The sequence below is a fragment of the Scyliorhinus canicula genome, chromosome 2, assembly GCF_902713615.1.
Source record: "Scyliorhinus canicula chromosome 2, sScyCan1.1, whole genome shotgun sequence".
In the NCBI taxonomy this organism is placed as follows: domain Eukaryota; kingdom Metazoa; phylum Chordata; class Chondrichthyes; order Carcharhiniformes; family Scyliorhinidae; genus Scyliorhinus; species Scyliorhinus canicula.
This window is the reverse complement of record NC_052147.1, coordinates 151,664,326-151,683,897: the sequence shown is the minus strand read 5'-3', so window position 1 is coordinate 151,683,897 and position 19,572 is coordinate 151,664,326. Positions and strand designations below refer to the sequence as shown.

The following is a 19,572-nucleotide window of genomic DNA, read 5'->3' as shown; positions in this document are numbered from 1 at the left end:
AAAAAAGCCGCAATGCTTGAACATATTCCTTTTGTTTGCAGAGAAGGGGTCCCTGCATATGAATGTATATTGCTTCTAGCAAGTGTAAATGAGCCGTGTTACAAAGGAATCTTGTTAATCCTTCCTGCAGCAAAACCCCGAAGCGAATAGGGATTTGGATGGGATGTCTGCGTCAACTCAATTAATCCTTTAGCGCTGGGCTTTATCCACGAACACTGTATTTTATGCAGTGAGGATTATATTTTCTCCTCCCCCCCCCCCCCCCCCCCCCCCCCCCCCCCCTTTGAAAGGGGGATTTTCTTTACCTTTAAAGCTACAGTTCTTCCTGACGAAGTAGAGGCAGATTTCCTCGTTGTCCATGTCACCACCAGAGCTACTGGAAGATTGACGGGATCGAGTTCTCTTCTCTGTGGGTGGCAGATTAAAGGACAAAGTCAAATTCTTGTGTTATTTATTGAGGGGAACCTCCCTGGTCATCTTCTGGTCACTGCAAGAAATCTCGAATTAGCCCATTCACAAAATTCAAAACAGATCGGGAAGATCATTGTTTACTAACTTACTGCACAGGAGTCCATTCGGCAAATAGTCTGTCAAATACTTCCTTTTCAATGTTAATCTACTATAGATGCCAGCATGTAAGTCGACCTTGGAAGCCTCAAAACGTCCCTCCAAATAGCGAGGTGACTTATATGCCCAGCATAAAGTGAACCGCCAGTGTGGGTGGTCGCCTTTTGAAATGCCATTGGCACCCGCGAAGAGTGGGCATGCCTTAAACTCCCACATCTCTTCACAACACAATCCTTGACGCCGGCTTGATCCCTTCTGCCCTGTTCTAAGTTCATTTAAGTTCACTAATACAAGTAAAACATGTCGTGGCTGAATAGCAGGAACGACATACATGCTGAGTACATGCAAAAAACATGTTTACTGTGCTTTAAAAATTTATACGCTGGATAGATGTATATGTCACGATTTATAGTAATTCCCTTTCAAAAATTCTCATTGAATCTGCTTCTACAACCCTTTCAGCATGCTCTGATCATGTGTAAAAGAAATTCTCCTCACCCTCCCACTGGCTCTTTTTCCTATTATCTTGAACCTGTATCCTCTGGTTACCAACCCTCCTGCCAATGGAAACAGTTTTTCCTTATTGACTCTATGAAATGCTCCATTAAATCTCCCCCCTTAACCTTCTCTGCTCTAAGGAGAGCAATCCCAGCTTCTCCAGTCTCTCCACATCATCTCAAGTCCCTCTCCTCCCTTGTATCATCCTCGGAAGTCTACTCTACATCCTCCATCCGACCTTGACACTCTTCCCAAGGTGTTCATTATAATTTGAATGATCTGATCGTCAAATTCTTTTCTGAGACCTGAACATTTTGCGGTGCTAGAAATGTAGGCCGCCAAAACCTGCTCCACCATCCCATTCCATCATGGTTGACCTGTACATTAGCTCTAGCGACCTGCCTTGCTTCCATATCCGGTAATGTCCTTGTCCAAGGAGTGGAGTGTGTGTTTGCCCTGGGGAAAATCAGTCAGGATGCTGGGAGAGTTTGTTTCAGTTGGAAAAATAAAGCAGTTTGCTAGAAGGTCTCAATATTGCAGTTTGTATATAGACTCCCAAGCAGGGAGGCCTTTAGATATACGTGGATATGGGCTTTTGTAAAAGGAGATCTTCCCTATGTTCCCAATGTTACCCCCTTCTTCTTTAGTGGCGGAAGTGTTGATAGTTTTGGGAATAGAAGGGAGAGTTAACTCTGCTATTGATAGAAAAATTATGGAAGCAAGATCAGAATCTTTGGATAGGGTTACGGCCAAATGGGAGGTGGAATTAGGGGAGACATTGGAAGAAGCGCTTTGGTAGGAAATTTTACGGAGGATAAATGCACCGACCTTGTACGCGAGAGTTAGCACTAATACAATTGAAGGTAGTTCACAGAACATATTTGACAAGGTCGAAAATGAGCCTCATGTTTGAAGGGGTTGAGGACATTTGTGAAAGGTGCACAAGGGGACCAACCAATCATGTACACATGTTTTGGTTGTACATGAAACTTAGGAAATCCTGGAACACCTTCTTTGGTACCATGTCTTCAGTGTTACAATTGGACCTAGAACCCATTCCCCTGGGAGCCATATTTGAGTGTCGGACTTGCCAGCGCTCCAGACAGTGGCAAAGCAGGAAATTTGCCTTCCTGGTGGCGAAGAGGCAGATCCTATTGAGGTGGAGGTTCTCCACCCTGTGACTCAATATGGCTGGGAGATTTAATGGAGTTTCTAATCCTAGAGATGGTTAAATTTAGTTTAAGAGGGAATGATGAGGGTTTCATAAAAGATGGCGTCCACTTATCTCACTTTAAGAAATTAACCTCAAGGGCAGCACGGTGGCCTAGTGGTTAGCACAACCGCCTCACAGCGCTGAGGTCCCAGGTTCGATCCCGGCTCTGGGTCACTGTCCGTGTGGAGTTTGCACATTCTCCCCGTGTCTGCGTGGGTTTCGCCCCCACAACCCAAAAATGTGCAGAGTAGGTGGATTGGCCACGCTAAATTGCCCCTTAATTGGAAAAAATTATTGGGTAATCTAAATTTATTAAAAAAAAGAAATTAACCTCAGTCAGCAACTAAAATGGGAGTGGGTTAGTTAGTTAATTAACTAATTCATTCATTCATTGTTATCATGCTGAGGAAAGGATTGTTAAATGTTAATTAAATATGTGTAATGTAATTTATGTCTAAGAAAAATTTGAAACGGCTAATAAAAATATTTATCAAACAAATATGTAATTTATTTTGTAGACACAGTTTCAGTGCTTACTCCGGACAATGGCATCAAGCTTCAGGAAAAGGGTCATTGAATCATCATGCTCAAAAAATCCAGGCCAAGACCTGATCCTAACAGAGGGACAAAAGCAAGAAATCCAGGAGGCTTTTGATTTGTTTGACACTGATGGTTCTGGTACTAATTACGTAATGAAAATTAAGGTTGTCATGCGTGCATTGGGGTTTGAACCTAAAAATAACGAAATAAGAAAGATGATTTCAGACATTGTCAAGGCAGCATCTGGTAGCATCGATTTCAATGACTTCCTAGCTATAATGACTCAGAAAATGAGTGAGAAAGACTCCAAGAAAGGAATTTTGAAAGCCTTTTGGTTGTTTGACGATGATGGCGCTGACAAGATATCATTCAACAACCTTGTTAAAGAGCTGAGTGAAATCTAACTGATGAAGAATTACAGGAATTGATTGATGGTGAGATAAATTAACAAGAATTTTTCAGGATCACGGAAAAAACAAGGCTCTATTAATTTTATATTGTCCTACAATCCCAAAGTAGTAATCTTTGTGTTTGTATTTAATTAATAAAGAATGAAGAAAATAAAAAATATTCTTGTCCACCAAAAAAGTTGTCAGGGGTGATACTTCCTGACACCACCCCTGAACGGCGTGGTTCTAATTTTGAGGTTCTGGCCTCTTGTTCTGCACCTTTCACCAGAATAAATCATTTCTCTCTCTATCGACCCTGTTGAATCCATTAATCATCTTGAAAGCCTGAAATTGGTCACCCCTTATATCATCTTCTACACTCAGGGGAATGTAAGGTTAGTCTCAGCAACCCGTTTTCATAATTTTAACATTTGTTACTCCAATATAATTCTGGTGAATCTGTCCTGTGCCCCCGACAGATGTGGCCCAATCGGAGCTTAATGCAACTCCAGCATAACTTAGTCATAGCATTTTACAGCACAGAAAGAGGCCCCTCGGCCCAGTGTATCTGTCCGGCCACCTTTTTCCAGAACTTGGTCCGCAGCCTTGTACACTATGGGCGCAATTCTCCCATCGGGAGACTAAGTCCCGAAGCCGGAGTGAAAACCGGAGTGTTTCACTCCAGCGTCAGAGGCCGCTCCCAGCCCCCTATTCTCCGGCCCCCGGGGGCTAGGAGAGGCGGCGCGTCATTTACGCGGGTCGGGCTTTGGCGCCGCTTTAATTACGCGGCACCACGTCATCTGCGCATGCGCAGGTTGGCCAGCACCAACTCGCGCATGCGCGGTTGCCGTTCTCCCCGCGGCCGCCCCGCAAGAAGATGTCGGATGGATCTTGCGAGGCAGCGGAGGAAAGGAGGTCCTCCTTCAGAGACGCCGGCCCGCCGATCGGTGGGCACCAATCGCGGGCCAGACCCCTTTTGACCCCCCTCCCCCTCCCACAACCCCCCCCCCCCCCCCCCCCCCAGCGTTCCCGCGCTCTTCCCGCCGGCAGCGACCATGTGTGGATGGCGCCGGCGGGAATCTGTTGTGTTGGGCCAGAGAATCGCCGCTCGCCCATTACAAACGGCGAGCGCCGATTCTCCCAGCGGCCAGCCGTGAATCTTGCCACGCCGGTTTGGTGGGGGGTGGGGGAATCGCATGCGGGTGCCAGGGCGGTGTGGTGGGACTTGCTCGGCGCCCGGGCGATTCTCCCACCCGGCGTTTAGGGGGGGGGGGATTTCCACCCTATAACTTTTCGAATGCTCCTCTAAATGCTTCTTAAATGTTGTGAGGGTTCTCGCCTCCACCACACTTTCAGGCAGAGTTCCAGATTCCAAAAAGCAACCCCAGCCTATCCTGCCGTCTCTTCATAGCTGAAATGTTCCAGCCCAGGCAACACCCTGGTGAATCTCCTCTGTACCCTCTCCCTAATGCAATCACATCCTTCCTATAGTGTGGCAACCAGAACTGCACACTGTACACTAGCTGTGGCCTAACCAGTGTTTTATACAACACCATCATAATCTCCCTGCTCTTCTATCGTATGCTGGGATTCAAACCCATATCCCCGCAACAAACCTCGGGATTACTAATCTAGTGATGTTACTACTGTGCCACCACCTCCCGACCACTTCCACTTACTTATATTTGAACCCCATAAAATAAAGGAGAAGATCCCACTCAATTACTTCATTATTCTACCTACCTGTCTACTAGTTTTAATGATTTATATAGTGTCTGAACTGCAGAAGGAGAAGGGTGAATTTCCCAGTATACCTTTGTCATCGCCTGATTTGTAGTTTTTGATGTTGTAGATGTTCTGGAATGTTTGCTGCAGGCACTGGAACACCTCCGGGCTCAAATTGTCCATGGCCACAGAGCTGTTGTTGTCAAGGAGACTATGGCAGCGCTTACAGCTCGATCCAAACTTGCAGGTCCCCTGGACAAAGTGGAGGCAAATGTGAAGTTTGGTGCAGTTCTTCTCGTAGGTGCAGCCACCATAGTGACCGGGGCCCTTGTTGTAAAACGTGCAAATCTGCAGTGGCAAAAATTCACAAGTTGAGTCTGAAAGGCACACAAAAACATTCAACTGAAAGACAGAAGAGCAGCAGCAACTCCCTCCCTGGAAGACTGAAGAGATAGCTAGATTAATTGGGCCTTCAGCATGTTTAGTGGCTCAGTGTACTGCTGAGGAAGGGCTACACTGCTGGGATGGGATGTGAAAGCTCTTGGGGCGAACGTGACTGATCCCACAGCACCATTTGCAGATGGGCAGGGGAGTTCTCCCCAGTGTCCTGGCCAACATTCACCCCTCAACCAACATCGGCAAAGCATACTGACTGGTTGTTGCTACATGCTGTTTGTAGGAGTTTGCTGTGCACAAATTGGCTGCCGTGTTTCCTACATTATAACAGCAGCTAAGCCTCCACAGTATTTAATCGACCAGAGTAAGGATATCCTGAGGTCAGGAAAAGTGCACGTTTTTCTGTCTTACAAACCAACTGCTTTCAGAGGGATCTATGTACACACACCTGAATGGGCAGCCAGACATCTCATCTGAAATAAATCACTACACTGGCAAACAAGCTTTGATGTTTGCACTTAAGTCCTGGAGTGAGACTTGAACTCACAAACTTGTGGTTCAAAGACAAGGGCACTATCAAATGAACCATTCTCAGGCCCTGCTTTCAGTGAGGAAGAACACAAACCAATCAGTTACCTCACTTAATGGGTGGCATAGTGGCACTGTGTTTAGCACTGCTACTTCACAGCACCGAGGACCTGGGATCAGTCTCGGGCCCAGGTCACTGTCCATGTGGAGTTTGCACATTCTCCCCGTGTCTGCGTGGGTCTCACCCCCATGACCCAAACTGCAGGGTAGGTGGATTGGTCATGCTAAATTGCCCCTTAATTGGGAAAAAAAATGAATTGGGTACTTTAAATTCATAAAAATTACCTCACTTCACCATTGTAGCAGCAATAAGATTCTGTTTGAGCAGAGTATCGGCAACATTACCATGGCTTATCACTGGGTGATGGTCAGGGGCAGGACACCCCACTCAGGTCAAAGATTATGTACCTCTGAGAGTGTAGCACTCCCTCAGTGCTGCAACGAAGTGTCAGCCAAGAGTGACAATTAAACCTGTGTTCTTCTCACTCAGGCACGAGACCGCTATCATGGAGTCATAACTGGGACTAGATCTGGGAATGTTCCAGATGAGCATCCCACCGCAAAGGTTATGCAACAAACTTTGGGAATTTTCATCCAGGTCCATTTTGCCAAAAAATGAACAAGAAGATTTACGAGGAGTTAACAAGCAATCAGAAGTGGCGCTCAGTGGTAGCTCCACAGTAAATGAAAACAATGCACACAGCTGAGCAAACACAAGCTTGAGCAGGACTGGCCTGTGGGAAAATCTGACTTCTACATTTACACTCCCCGATTAGATATCAACTCTTCCCTTCGTCAGTGATAAATTGCATGGGCACTACTTAAAGGACAGGGTGAAGCCTGAACGAGAAGGCCTCGCTCAGCTCAGATCAATTGCAACAGCAACTTATATTTATATAGCACTTTTAACGTAGATGAATTACCCAAGGATCTCCACAGGAATGTTACCGGACAGAATGTGATGCTGAATTACTCAAGGAGAAATGAGGATAAGTGTTAGAAAGCTTTCCCAACTAGGTCATTTCCAAGGGGCGTCTGAAAGGAAGGGAGGTGGAGCCATTTCAGGAGGGAGGAATTTCCAGAACTTGGGGCCTTGGCAGCTGACGGCATTGCCATCCATGTTTGCTGCCAAGGGGAATAGGAGATGCACAAAAGGCCAGAACTGAAGAAGGGCAAAGATCCTGGAGGGTTGTGCGGCCAGAGGAAGTTACAGAGATAGGCAGAGGCCAAGTCAGGGAGAAATTTGAACGCGAGGCTGAGAATTCACAGACAAGGGAATGGGGCTAAGCTGAGACCAACCCAAGGACAGTCTATGTGTAGTGTAACGAGATTAGGCTCAAACTCGGGTTGGTGATCTAACAAAGGTTTATTAACAGAACAACTATACACGTTACAGAGTGAGGAAACAAAAGCCTTAACTCCCAGACCCGAAACTTCAACTACTTGAACATGTTAGGTAATTTGGACATTCTGAATTCTCCCTCAGTGTACCCCAACAGGCGCCGGAATGTGGCGACTAGGGGCTTTTCACAGTAACTTCATTGCAGTGTTAATGTAAACCTACTTGAGACAATAAAGATTATTAGAAAGATTATTATTGTGGCCAGGCAAGTCTCCAACTCTGCTCCCCATTGGACCAGCCGGTCACATGACCTTTTCAGGGCACCCCTTAAAGTGGCTAAGACACCACACTTTGTTCATTACAACTCATGTCCCCCTACCTCTCCTCGGCTCTCAGTTTAGACGACAATGTATTAAGCAACAGCCAAGAATGAACAGAACTGGGGTGACATGCGGTTGCAGGGTTCAACTCTCCTACCTCAGGCAGCAGGGATGGATCATTCTGGAGCAGTAGCTGACGCAGTTCCTCCTCGTTCAGCTTGTCAAGCTTGTTAGCAACCAGAACAGTGGTGTTGTATGGAGAATGGATAAAGTGCGAGAAGTTGCAGTTATTCCTGAAAAAGAAACAAAAGAGGTAATATTCCAGCGCAGCACGGAGGGAGTGCTGCTATCGATGCTGCTGTCTGTCTTCCTTCTTTATTTTTATAAATGTATTTTATTCCAAACATATTCAAAAGTAGAAACACATAATTCCAAAAACATTCGCTACACCCCACATTTCACAGTTTGTGCAAGTATTTCCCCTTTTCAGCCCCTCCCCCCCTCCACCCCGGGATGAACAATTCCATAAACATGGTCATGAGGAAGGGTGGCATGGTGGTTAGCACTGCTGCCTCACAGCTCCAGGAACTCAGGTTCAATTCCGGCCTCGGGTCACTGTCTGTATGGAGTTTGCACTTTCTGCGTGAGTTTCCTCCGAGTGCTCCGGTTTCCTCCCATAATCCAAAGCTGTGCGGATTAGGTAGATTGGCCATGCTAAATTTCCCCTTAATGTCCAAAAGGTTAGGTGGCGTTCCTGGGTTACAGGGATAGACTGGAGGGGTGGGCTTTCCAAGGGCCGGTGCAGACTTGATGGACTGGCTGCACTGTAAATTCTATGAACAATCTCCACCGTGTCTCAAAGCCCTCCACTGATCCCCTCAATTTGAACTTGATCTTTTCCAGCCGGAGAAAGTCATACAGGTTCCTCAGCAAGACCGCCACCCCCAGTGGCGTTGCCGACCGCCATTCCAACAGAATCCTTTGTCAGGCAACCAGAGGCGAAGGCCACAACATCGGCCCTCCTTCCCTCCATCAGCCCCGGCCTGGCCCCTGACCCCACAATCTTTGCGAGCATCCCAAACACCCGCTCCCAGTATCTCTCCAACTTCTCTCAGCCCCAGAACATATGCGCGTGATTTGCTGTGAGAAACGTTTTCACTCAAAAGGATTGTGAATCTTTGGAATTCTCTACCCCAGTGGGTTGTGGATGCTCCATCATTGAATACATTTAAGGCTGGGATAGACAGATGTTTCAGGGAATCAAGGGATATGTGGAGTGGGCGGAAAATGGAGTTGAAGCCCATATCAGCCATGATCTATATATATATATATGATCGTGCTGAATGGTGGAACAGGCTTGATGGGCCGAATGGTCTACTCCTGCTCCTATTTCCTGTCCACTTGTGCTTTTTTTTATAACTGACAAGAGTTTCTACACTCTTGCACCATTGGGTCAGATGACCAGACACAAAGGGGACAAATAAAAGGTTTGGGGTTATGTGAGATTTAGGGAGGTGAGAAATCAGAACTTGTTAAGAGGGGGTATCCGTTTTGGCATTGCTGAGACTGGGGTTTAGGATGTGGTGGAAAGGTTTTCAATGGGTTCCAGTTGATGGAGAGTGGAGGATAGGGCGGGTGGGATGATCCAATATCTCTTAGAAAGTGCATCGTAAATCACACCAAGATCCATTCACCCGCAGCCCTTGCTCCTGCTGACCTGAATTGCCTCAGTCCAGCAACCTCATGATCTTAGAATTTCCATTCTAGCTTTCAAATCTCCTCCAGTATCTTTATCCACACCCCTACCCCCCTCCCCCCAACACACACACACAACCCTCTGCGATCGCTGTACTCCTCCAATCGCGGTCTCTTGTGCATCCCCAATGGTAGATTATGCCACCACAGCGGGAAGTTTTTTTGCTCCTCACCTTCCCTTGGAGAATTTGCACTTTCCCAGGAGGAAGAATTTGCACAGGTGGAGCTGGCCACAGCCCTGGCTGCAATTCTTCTTCAGGAAGTCCTTGCAGAGTCTGAGCGAGCTGGTGGCTATGAGCAGGCTGTCCTCGGTGAGCTCCGAGCCCGGCCGCTTGTCGCCCTTGCCCGGCACAATCGCCACACAATCGCCTTTGTCGCGGAGCAGCCGAGCCAGCTCCCTGTCGGAGATCGGGAAGCGCTGCCCGATCTGTCTCCTTAAAGAGCTGTACTCCAGGGATCCCCCATTGGAGCACAGCTCCTTCAGGATAACATCTCCGATCCTGTCCAGAGCCATCGCCCTTGTCTCATACAAGCTGGAAAATATTTTTTCTCTCTCTTCTCAAGCCAGGAAATTGAAACTGAAACTAAAACTTTAACGCTCAGCCTTTGCCTTTCACTGATTGGCTGCTCGCTCTCTCTCTTCCTGTAAAGGCCAGAACATGAATAAAACAAAGGGGAGGGGGATAGAGGGAAAACTCTGACATGAGAGGGACACTGAAGAGAGCAGCTTCTTTTACACACACAGACTTAAATAGGAGGGGACTTTGTGCTACACACACAGTAGATTCAGACACACACAGATCTCGCCACACACAAAATAATCCTTCACAGAGGAACTTGTACACCAACAGTGACTCATTCAGTAAGAGGAAATCTTACACACAAAAGGTAGGGCAACAAAGAGGTTCCTTTTGAAAGGGCAATGAAGAGTCCACACCAAGTAGGTTTAAACAAAATCTTACTTTATTTAACAATAACTTATATACAGCTCCAGTAGTTCACTAGTCGCCGCCTTACTGGCCGACTCCATTTCTACAAAGCTAAGTATTGTTAAAGGGTCCCGCCCCCCACCCCGTTATCAGGGGTCTTGTATTCTGCAAGATCCATGAGAATCTAAACCTACTGCCCCTCATCTACTCCGTAAGGCCCATGCGGGTTATAACAGTTCCTTAGACTAATTCCTGGAGTTATGTCCTGTGAGGAGGGATTTGGGTTCAGCCATCCTCCAGGTGCCTTTAAGACAGAGAGAGATAGAATCATAGACTTTACAGTGCAGAAGGAGGCCATTCGGCCCATCGAGTCTGCACCGGCTCTTGGAAAGAGCACCCTACCCAAGCCCACACCTCCACCATATCCCCATAACTCAGTAACCCCACCCAACACGAAGGGCAATTTTGGACACTAAGGGCAATTTAGCATGGCCAATCCACCCAACCTGCACATCTTTGGACCGTGGGAGGAAACCGGAACACCCGGAGGAAACCCACGCAGACACGGGGAGAATGTGCAGACTCCACACAGACAGTGACTGAAGCCGGGAATCGAACCTGGGACTCTGGAGCTGTGAAGCGATTGTGCTAACCACCATGCTACCGTGCCGTTCTTGATTAATAAGGGGATCAGGTGTTATGGGGAGAAGGCAGGAGAATCGATGGGTCAAGTGACCAAATTCTACTCCTATGTCTAACTATGCCCCTCATAATTTTAAGAAGTCTTACAACACCAGGTTAAAGTCCAACAGGTTTGTTTCAAACACGAGCTTTCGGAGCGCAGCTCCTTCCTCAGGTGAATGGAGAGGTATGTTCCAGAAACATTTATAAATGTTTTTTATTCAGTTTTCATGTTTTATATTGAACAAATTACAAATTGTTAGAGAGAGAAAAAAAAACACGCAAAAATTAACATATATATTTACAGGTGAGCATCTTCGTAGTAATAACTGTGGCCTCCCCCTCTTTGCCGGCATACATATTTTACATTCCCCAACATGTTTATTGGCATTTATTTAGTTTGGTTTTGGGCCTTAGCTAGCCATCAAACCCCCGTAACGAGCCCGTAGCCCCCCCCCCCCCCCTCCCCGCCGGCTACCTTCCCCCGACTATTCTTCCTCTTGTACGTTGGCCACAAACAGGTCCCGGAACAATTGCATGAATGGCTCCCACGTTCTGTGGAAGCCGTCGTCCGACCCTCGGATGGCGAATTTGATTTTCTCCATTTGGAGAGAATCCGAGAGGTCGGACAGCCAGTCTGCAGCTCTGGGCGGTGCTGCTGACTGCCAGCCAAACAGGATTCTACGGCGGGCGATCAGGGAGGCAAAGGCAAGGGCGTCCGCCCTCCTCCCCAGGAATAGATCTGGCTGGTCTGAAACCCCGAAGACCGCCACTATCGGGCATGGCTCCACCCTCACCCCCACCACTTTGGACATAGCCTCGAAGAAGGCTGTCCAGTACTCCACAAGTCTGGGGCAAGACCAGAACATGTGGGCGTGGTTGGCCGGGCCTCTTTGGCACCGCTCACATCTGTCCTCCACCTCCGGGAAGAACCTACTCATACGGTTTCTCGTTAAGTGGGCTCTATGTACCACTTTTAGTTGCGTCAGGCTGAGCCTTGCGCACGTGGAGGTGGAGTTGACCCTATGCAGTGCTTCGCTCCAGAATCCCCACCCTATCTCCATCCCCAGGTCGTCCTCCCATTTCCTTCTTGTTGCGTCCAGTACGGTGTCGTCCCTATCTACCAGTCGGCCATACATGCCACTACAGTTCCCTTTCTCTAGGATACTTGCGTCCAGTAGGTCTTCCAGTAGTGTCTGTCGTGGCGATTGTGGGTACGTCCTTGTCTCCTTTCGTAGGAAGTTTTTGAGCTGCAGGTACCGTAGCTCGTTCCCCCCAGCTAGCTGAAATTTCTCTGTCAGTTCGTCCAGTGTTGCGATCCTGTCGTCCGTGTATAGGTCCCTGACTGTCAGTGTCCCCCTGTCCTGTCTCCACCTTTTGAAGGTGGCGTCAGTCAGTGCTGGTTTGAACCTATGGTTGTTGCAGATGGGAGCCTTGTCCGACATTTTGTTCAGGCCAAATTGCTGCCGCAGTTGGTTCCAGGATTGGAGGGTGGCTGTCACCACTGGGCTGCTGGAGTGTTTTTTGGGTGGGGATGGGAGTGCTGCCGTGGCGAGGGCCCGGAGGGAGGTCCCCATGCAGGAGGCCTCCTCCGCACGCACCCACTCGGCTTCTGGCTCCTGGATCCATCCCCTTACTCGCTCGGCTGTTGCCGCCCAGTGGTAGAATTGTAGATTCGGGAGGGCTAGCCCCCCCCCTGGATTTTGTTTTCTGTAGGACCTTCTTTGGGATCCTAGCATTTTTACCCCCCCATACGAACGCCATGATAAGTTTGTCCAGCGCTATGAAGAAGGCCTTGGGGATGTAGATCGGAATGGATCTAAACAGGAAGAGGAACCTGGGCAATACGTTCATTTTGATCGTCTGGACTCTTCCTGCGAGGGAGAGTGGGAGTGTGTTCCATCTTTGCAGGTCCTTTTTTACTTCCTCCGCCAGGCTGGTGAGGTTCCATTTGTGGATCCCTTTCCAGTCATTGGCTATTTGGATCCCCAGGTAGCGGAATTTATGTCGGGCTTGTTTGAACGGCAGCCCCTTTAGTGCTGCCCCCCCCCCCCCTTGCTGGTGTACTGGGAAGATCTCGCTTTTGCTCATGTTGAGTTTGTAGCCCGAGAAGGCTCCAAACTCTTTCAGGAGCGCGATGATTCCGTCCATGCTGCTTTGTGGGTCCGAGATGTAGAGGAGCAGATCGTCTGCATAGAGTGAGACTCTGTGCTCTCTGCCTCCCCTTCGGATCCCCCTCCAATTTTTTGCTGCCCTGAGCGCAATTGCTAGCGGTTCGATTGCTAGTGCGAACAGCAGTGGGGACAGTGGGCATCCTTGTCTGGTGCCCCTGTGCAGCTGGAAGTATTGGGAGTTGGTATTGTTGGTCCGTACACTCGCCATGGGGGCGTTGTATAGGAGTTTTACCCACGCGGTGAACCCTGTTCCAAGCCCGAACCGCTCCAGTACCTCTATGAGGTATTTCCATTCGACTCTGTCGAAGGCCTTTTCTGCGTCCAGGGAGACGATCACCTCTTGTGTTCTCTCCCCGGAGGGGGTCATTATCACGTTCAGCAGGCGCCTGATGTTCGAGGTGAGCTGTCTACCTTTGACGAAGCCCGTCTGGCCCTCTGTGACCACCTCAGGTACACAGTCTTCTAGCCTTTTGGCTAGGATTTTGGCCAGTATTTTGGCGTCTGCGTTCAGCAGAGATATGGGTCTGTATGACCCACATTCCGTTGGGTCTTTGTCTTTCTTAGGTATCAGCGAGATTGAGGCCTGTGCTAACGTGGGTGGCAGTGTGCCCCTAGCTAGCGAGTCTGTGAACATCTCCCGCAGGTGCGGGGCCAGCGCTGTCGCAAATTTTTTGTAGAAGTCCGCCGGGAATCCGTCCGGTCCCGGCGCCTTCCCCGTCTGCATGGAGCTGATACTGTCCATGATCTCTCCCAGTGCTAGTGGTGCTTCCAGGTCCCGTTTCCTTCCCTCTCCCACGACTGGTATGTCCAGTCCATCAAGAAACCGGTTCATCCCAGCCTTCCCCGTTGGGGGCTCTGAGGTGTACAGCTCTTGGTAGAAGGCCTTGAAGGTTTTGTTAATCCTCTCTGGTTCTGTTTCCAACATGCCTCTGGTACCCCTGATTTGCCCAATTTCTCTGGTGGCTGCCTGCTTTCTCAGCTGGTGTGCCAACAGGCGGCTGGCTTTGTCTCCGTGTTCGTACAGGGCCCCGCGTGCCTGGCGGAGTTGGTGTACTGCTTTCCTGGTGGAGAGCAGGTCAAAGTTCCTTTGTAATTCTTTTCTCTCCGCCAGGAGCTCTACGGTCGGGGCCTCGGAGTATTTATGGTCTACCTCCAGTATGGAGTCGACCAGCTTCTGCCCAGCCACCCTTTCCTCCCTATCTCTTTGCGCTTTGAAGGCAATGATTTCCCCTCTTATTACGGCCTTAAGCGCTTCCCAGAACGTGGAGGATGATACCTCCCCATTTTGGTTGTTCTCTGTGTACTCCGCTATGGCCCGCGCTATCCTTTCGCTGAAGGCCTTGTCAGCTAGTAAGGCACCGTCCAACCTCCATGTGGGGCGCTGGGCCCTTCCCGTCTCCAGCCGCACGTCCATGTAGTGTGGGGCGTGGTCTGATATCACAATTGCGGAGTATTCCACCTTGTCTATCCCTGGAAGCACCGTTTTCCCCACCACAAAGAAGTCAATTCTGGAGAACACGTTGTGTACTGGGGAGAAGAAGGAGAATTCTTTCTCCCCCGGGTGGGCGAACCTCCAGGGGTCCACAGCTCCCATCTGCTCCATAAAGTGACCGAGTTCCCTTGCCATGTTTGAGGTTTTCCCCGTTTTGGGGTTTGATCTGTCCGTCTTTGGGTCCTGTACACAGTTGAAGTCCCCCCCCATGATTAGTCGATGCGTCGCTATGTCCGGGATTTCTGCCATGGTCTTTTGGATGAAGCTCGTGTCGTCCCAGTTGGGCGCGTACACGTTGACTAGGACTACCGGCGCCCCATCCAGGGCCCCGCTGACCATGACATATCGCCCCCCTGGGTCTGTAACCGTCTTTGTCGCCCTAAACATTGTCCTCTTGCCGATCAGTATCGCCACCCCCCTGGCCCTTGTCCCATAGCAGGAATGGTAGGTTTGTCCCACCCAGCCCTTTCTTACCCGCAGTTGGTCCTGCTCCCTCAGATGCGTCTCTTGGAGGAAGACTATGTCGGCCCTCATATTTCTGAGGTGGGTGAGGACTCTGGATCTCTTCACTGGGCCGTTAAGTCCCCTTACGTTCCAGGTGATTATCCTGGTGGGGGGCTTCTGCCCCCTCGTTCCTGTGGGATTAACCATGTTTGTCTGGTGGACGAGCCCCTGCCCTCTGGGGTTTCCCTTTGTTAGGGGGCCGTCCAGGATGGCCGCTACCACTGCTCTCCCCATGCGTTCGGGTCTCTGCGCTCCGGGGTTTCCCCTTGTCTTGGGGGCACCCGCCATGGCCGTCCACTGTGTGTCCGCCACGCGGGTAGTCCCCTGCACTCTGGGGGGCCCCTTTGCCCACAGACCGTACTGGGTGGGTGCTTGCAGCGGTTCCTTGTTCCGAGCCCTTGGTTGTGGTACTTTGTAGCCCTGTTCCTTTTCTGGCCTCGTTTGACCCTTTGACCCTACCTTTCCCCTCCCTGTGTGCCCCCCCCTGGTCTCTCCCTCTACCCTCCTCCCCTGTATACCCCTCCTTTGCTCCTCTATACCCTATTCCTGTCCCCGTTTGCTCTCCCGACTTTGGTGGGTGATCTCCCCCCTCCCCTGCCTGGCGCCTTCCCCCCTGTTGGGGGTGCGCAGCGGCCCTGCTTTGTTGCGTGCCCCCGGCGCTAGCTTTCCTGCTATTACGGTGGCTCCCCTCTCGGAGGTTGTTGTCTCGCTTCTCCTCTACCTGGCCTCTACGGTTTTCTGCCTGCTCTTCCCCCATCCTACCCATTGGCGTGTCGTTGCTCCTTGCCAGGGGCCCCTCGTCCCTACTTCCCCTGCTGTTCTTCCAGCCCGTGCTCCTCGACGAATCTATTCGCCTCAGCAGGGGCTGTAAAGAAATATTCCTTGTTTTGGTATGTGACCCAGAGCTTCGCTGGGTACAGCATACCAAAACGCACTTTGTTCCTGTAGAGAGCCGCTTTCGCTCTGTTAAACTCAGCCCGTTTCTTAGATATATCCACTCCAAGGTTTTCATATATTCGGATGGTGTGCCCGTCCCATTTGCTGGCTCTATTTTCCTTGGCCCAGCGCAGGATTGCCTCCCTATCCCGGTACCGGTGCAGTTTGGCTATGACTGCTCTCGGTTGATCCCCTTCCTTGGGCTTCGGGCGCAGCGACCGATGTGCTCTGTCCAGATCCGGTGGGGTGGGGAAAGCTTTCCTGCCCACTAAGTTGCCCAGCATTGCAGCCACGTATTTTGTGGGGTTTCTACCCTCGGTCCCCTCTGGCAGGCCCACTATCCTGACATTTTGCCTTCTCGAGCTGTTTTCTTGGTTGTCTACCCTGCCCTTCAGGCTCCCCTGCGTTGCGCCCAGACTCGCCACTTCCCTTTCTAGGGCCATGACCCGGTCGCTCATGTCTGTCGCTGCTTTCTCTAGCTCCTTAATGGTTGCCTCATGGGCTTCCAGTTTCCCCCCTTGAGCTTCCAGTTTCTTCCCTTGAGCTTCCACTTTCTCCTCCAATCTGGTCAGAGCCTGCTGCACCCCTGACATGGCCCTGGCCACTGCTGCCTGTGCTGCGGCCTCTGCGTCTGCTTTCACCTCTACCTTGATTGCCTGCAGCTGCTCCCTCACCACCTCAGTAACGGCTTCCTTCCGATTCACGCCCCCCTCTAACCCCAGGGGAGAGGGCACCTGTCTGTCCGGCTCTTTTTGATGCGGCGGTACATCCGTCCCGCTGCTTCGTGTGCTAATCCGCTCGCGTGAGCTGGCTTGCCTTTTGTCCCGCCTGCTTTTGGTGCCCCCTTTCCCTTGGCTCCCTTCTGGCGTTTTTTTCTCCCCCTTCCCTTTCATCTTTTCTTCTCCCCTTGTTTTTCTGTTCCCCCTTTTTCGATGCCCGATTTTTATTTTATTTATTTGTTTAGTAATTATTTTCTCCCACCTCCTTTTATGCAACTCCCCTCAGGTGGGCTTGCTTTGATGGGAGTGGGTGTAGAGAAAGAGAAAATAATATATATCCCTCCCCCTTTTTCTTTAACAGTGTACTTTTTTTAAAATAAAAGTCCTTTTTTTTTCTCCCCCCCCCTCACTTTTCCCCTACCTCTCTCACGCAGGAGAGAGAGAGAGTGAGAGGAGTCTGTCCAGTCCTTTGTTCTTGCCACGTGGTGGCTGCTGCCGGTTTTTTTTTGGGGGGGGGGGGTGTATGTGGAGACTCCGCTCCAGGCCTGCTGGGGGGGGGGGGGGGGGGAGACCCCGCTCCGGGCCTGTTTGGGGGGGGGGGGGGGAGACTCCGCTCCGGGCCTGTTTGGGGGGGGGGGAGACTCCGCTCCGGCCCTGGGGGGGGGGGGGGGGGGGGTAGACGCCGCTCCGGCCCTGGGGGGGGGTAGACGCCGCTCCGGCCCTTGGGGGGGGGGGGTATGGACGCCGCTCCGCTCCGCTCCTTGGGGGGGGGTAGACTCCGCTCCGGCCCTTGGGGGGGGGGGGGGGTAGACGCCGCTCCGGCCCTTGGGGGGGGGTAGACGCCGCTCCGGCCCTTGGGGGGGGGGGTGGACTCCGCTCCGGCCCTTGGGGGGGGGGTGTATGGACGCCGCTCCGCTCCGGCTCTTGGGGGAGGGGGGGAGGGTAGACTCCGCTCCGGTCCTTGGGGGGGGGGTTATGGACGCCGCTCCGCTCCTTTGGGGGGGGGGGGTATGGACGCCGCTCCGCTCCGCTCCTTGGGCGGGGGGGGTATGGACGCCGCTCCGCTCCTTGGGGGGGGGGGGTATGGACGCCGCTCCGCTCCTTGGGGGGGGGGGGGTATGGACGCCACTCCGCTCCGCTCCGCTCCGCTCCGCTCCTTGGGGGGGGGGGGGGGGGTATGGACGCCGCTCCGCTCCGCTCCGCTCCTTTGGGGGGGGGGGGGTATGGACGCCGCTCCGCTCCTTGGGGGGGGGGGGGCGGGTCTGGACGCTGCTCCGCTCCGGCCCCGGGGGGGGGGAATGTAGACGCCGCTCCGCTCTGCCGCCGCCCGGGCCTCTCCTGCCGCTGCTCCTGCTGCTGCCGCCGCTGCCGCCGCCGCCGGGGCCCCTCCCGCCGCTGTTGCCGCCACTGCCGCCGCCGCCGGGGCCCCTCCCGCCGCTGCTGCCGCCGCCGCTTGGGCCTCTTCCGCTGCCGCTGCCGCCGCCGAGGATCCCTCGGTGACCGGTTTGTTTTGTGGGGGGGGGGGGGGGGGGGTGTGCGCGTCCTTTCCCTTCCCTTCCCTGTTCTCCACCGCTACGGGAGCCCCTCACCTTGCGACCGCTCCGCTTGCTGACCGGAAGTCCATCTCCAGAAACATTTATATAGACAAAGTCAGAGATGCAAGACAATGCTCGGAATAGGAGCATTTGCAGGTAATCAAATCATTACAGATCCAGAGATAGGGGGTAATCCCAGGTTAAAGAGGTGTGAATTGTCTCAAGGCAGGACAGTTGGTAGGATTTTGCAAATCCAGGCCAGATGGTGGGGGGTGGATGTAATGCAACATGAATCCAAGATCCCGGTTGAGGCTGTACTCATGCGTGCGGAACTTAGCTATAAGTTTTTGCTCGGCAATTCTGCGTTGTCGCGTGTCCTGAAGACCGCCTTGGAGAACGCTTACCCGGAGATCAGAGGCTGAATGCCCTTGACTGCTGAAGTGTTCCCCGACTGGAAGGGAACATTCCTGCCTGGTGATTGTCGCACGATGCCCGTTCATTCGTTGTTGCAGTGTCTGCATGGTCTCGCCAATGTACCACGCTTCGGGACATCTTTTCCTGCAGCGTATGAGGTAGACTACATTGGTCGAGTCGCACGAGTATGTGCCGCGTACCTGGTGGGTGGTGTTTCCACGTGTAATGGTGGTATCCATGTCGATGATCTGGCATTTCTTGCAGAGATTGCCCTGGCAGGGTTGTGTGGTGTCGTGGTCGCTGTTCTGAAGGCTGGGTAATTTGCTGCAAACAATGGTTTGTTTGAGGTTGCGCGGTTGTTTGAAGGCAAGTAGTGGGTGTGTGGGGATGACCTTGGCAAGATGTTCATCTTCATTGATGATGTGTTGAAGGCTGCGAAGAATATGTCGTAGTTTCTCCACCCCAGGAAAGTACTGGACAACGAAGGGTACTCTGTCAGTTGTGTCCCATGTTTGTCTTCTGAGGAGGTTGGTGCGGTTTTTTGCTGTGGCGCGTTGGAACTGTCGATCGATGAGTCGAGCGCATATCCCATTCATACAAGAGCATCTTTCAGCATCTATAGATGTCTGTTACGCTCCTCCTCATCTGAGTAGATCCTGTGTATACGGAGGGCTTGTCCATAGGGGATGGCTTCTTTAATGTGTTTCGGGTGAAAGCTGGAGAAGTGGAGCATCGTGAGGTTATCCGTGGGCTTGCGGTAAAGAGACGTGTTGAGGTGACCGTCCTTGATGAAGATGAGTGTGTCCAAGAATGCAACTGATTTTGGAGAGTAGTCCATGGTGAGTCTGATGGTGG

At 51.4% G+C, this 19,572-nt stretch overlaps 2 protein-coding genes across 2 annotated transcripts in view; one reads left to right on the top strand and one right to left on the bottom strand.

Moving 5' to 3' along the window:
* LOC119959668 (protein mono-ADP-ribosyltransferase PARP12-like) overlaps positions 1-9,908 on the bottom strand; it is a 45,009-nt gene extending 35,101 nt beyond the window's left edge. The window contains exons 1-4 of the mRNA XM_038787844.1: positions 9,507-9,908; positions 7,736-7,871; positions 5,022-5,280; positions 306-407 (exon numbers count right to left, since the gene is read on the bottom strand). Of these exons, the coding sequence (XP_038643772.1) occupies positions 306-407; positions 5,022-5,280; positions 7,736-7,871; positions 9,507-9,847 (838 nt within the window). The 5' untranslated portion in view covers positions 9,848-9,908. The remainder of the gene's footprint in view (positions 1-305; positions 408-5,021; positions 5,281-7,735; positions 7,872-9,506) is intronic.
* On the top strand, positions 2,821-3,222 carry LOC119959684 (centrin-1-like). Its single transcript, XM_038787845.1, has one exon. The coding sequence runs from the start codon at positions 2,824-2,826 to the stop codon at positions 3,220-3,222; it is 399 nt and encodes a 132-aa protein (XP_038643773.1). The 5' UTR covers positions 2,821-2,823.
* Positions 9,909-19,572: the final 9,664 nt, after the last annotated feature.

Excerpts from the sequence above, each read along its gene's own strand:
- LOC119959684 (XM_038787845.1), top strand. The coding sequence starts at position 2,824 with ATGGCATCAAGCTTCAGGAAAAGGGTCATTGAATCATCATGCTCAAAA.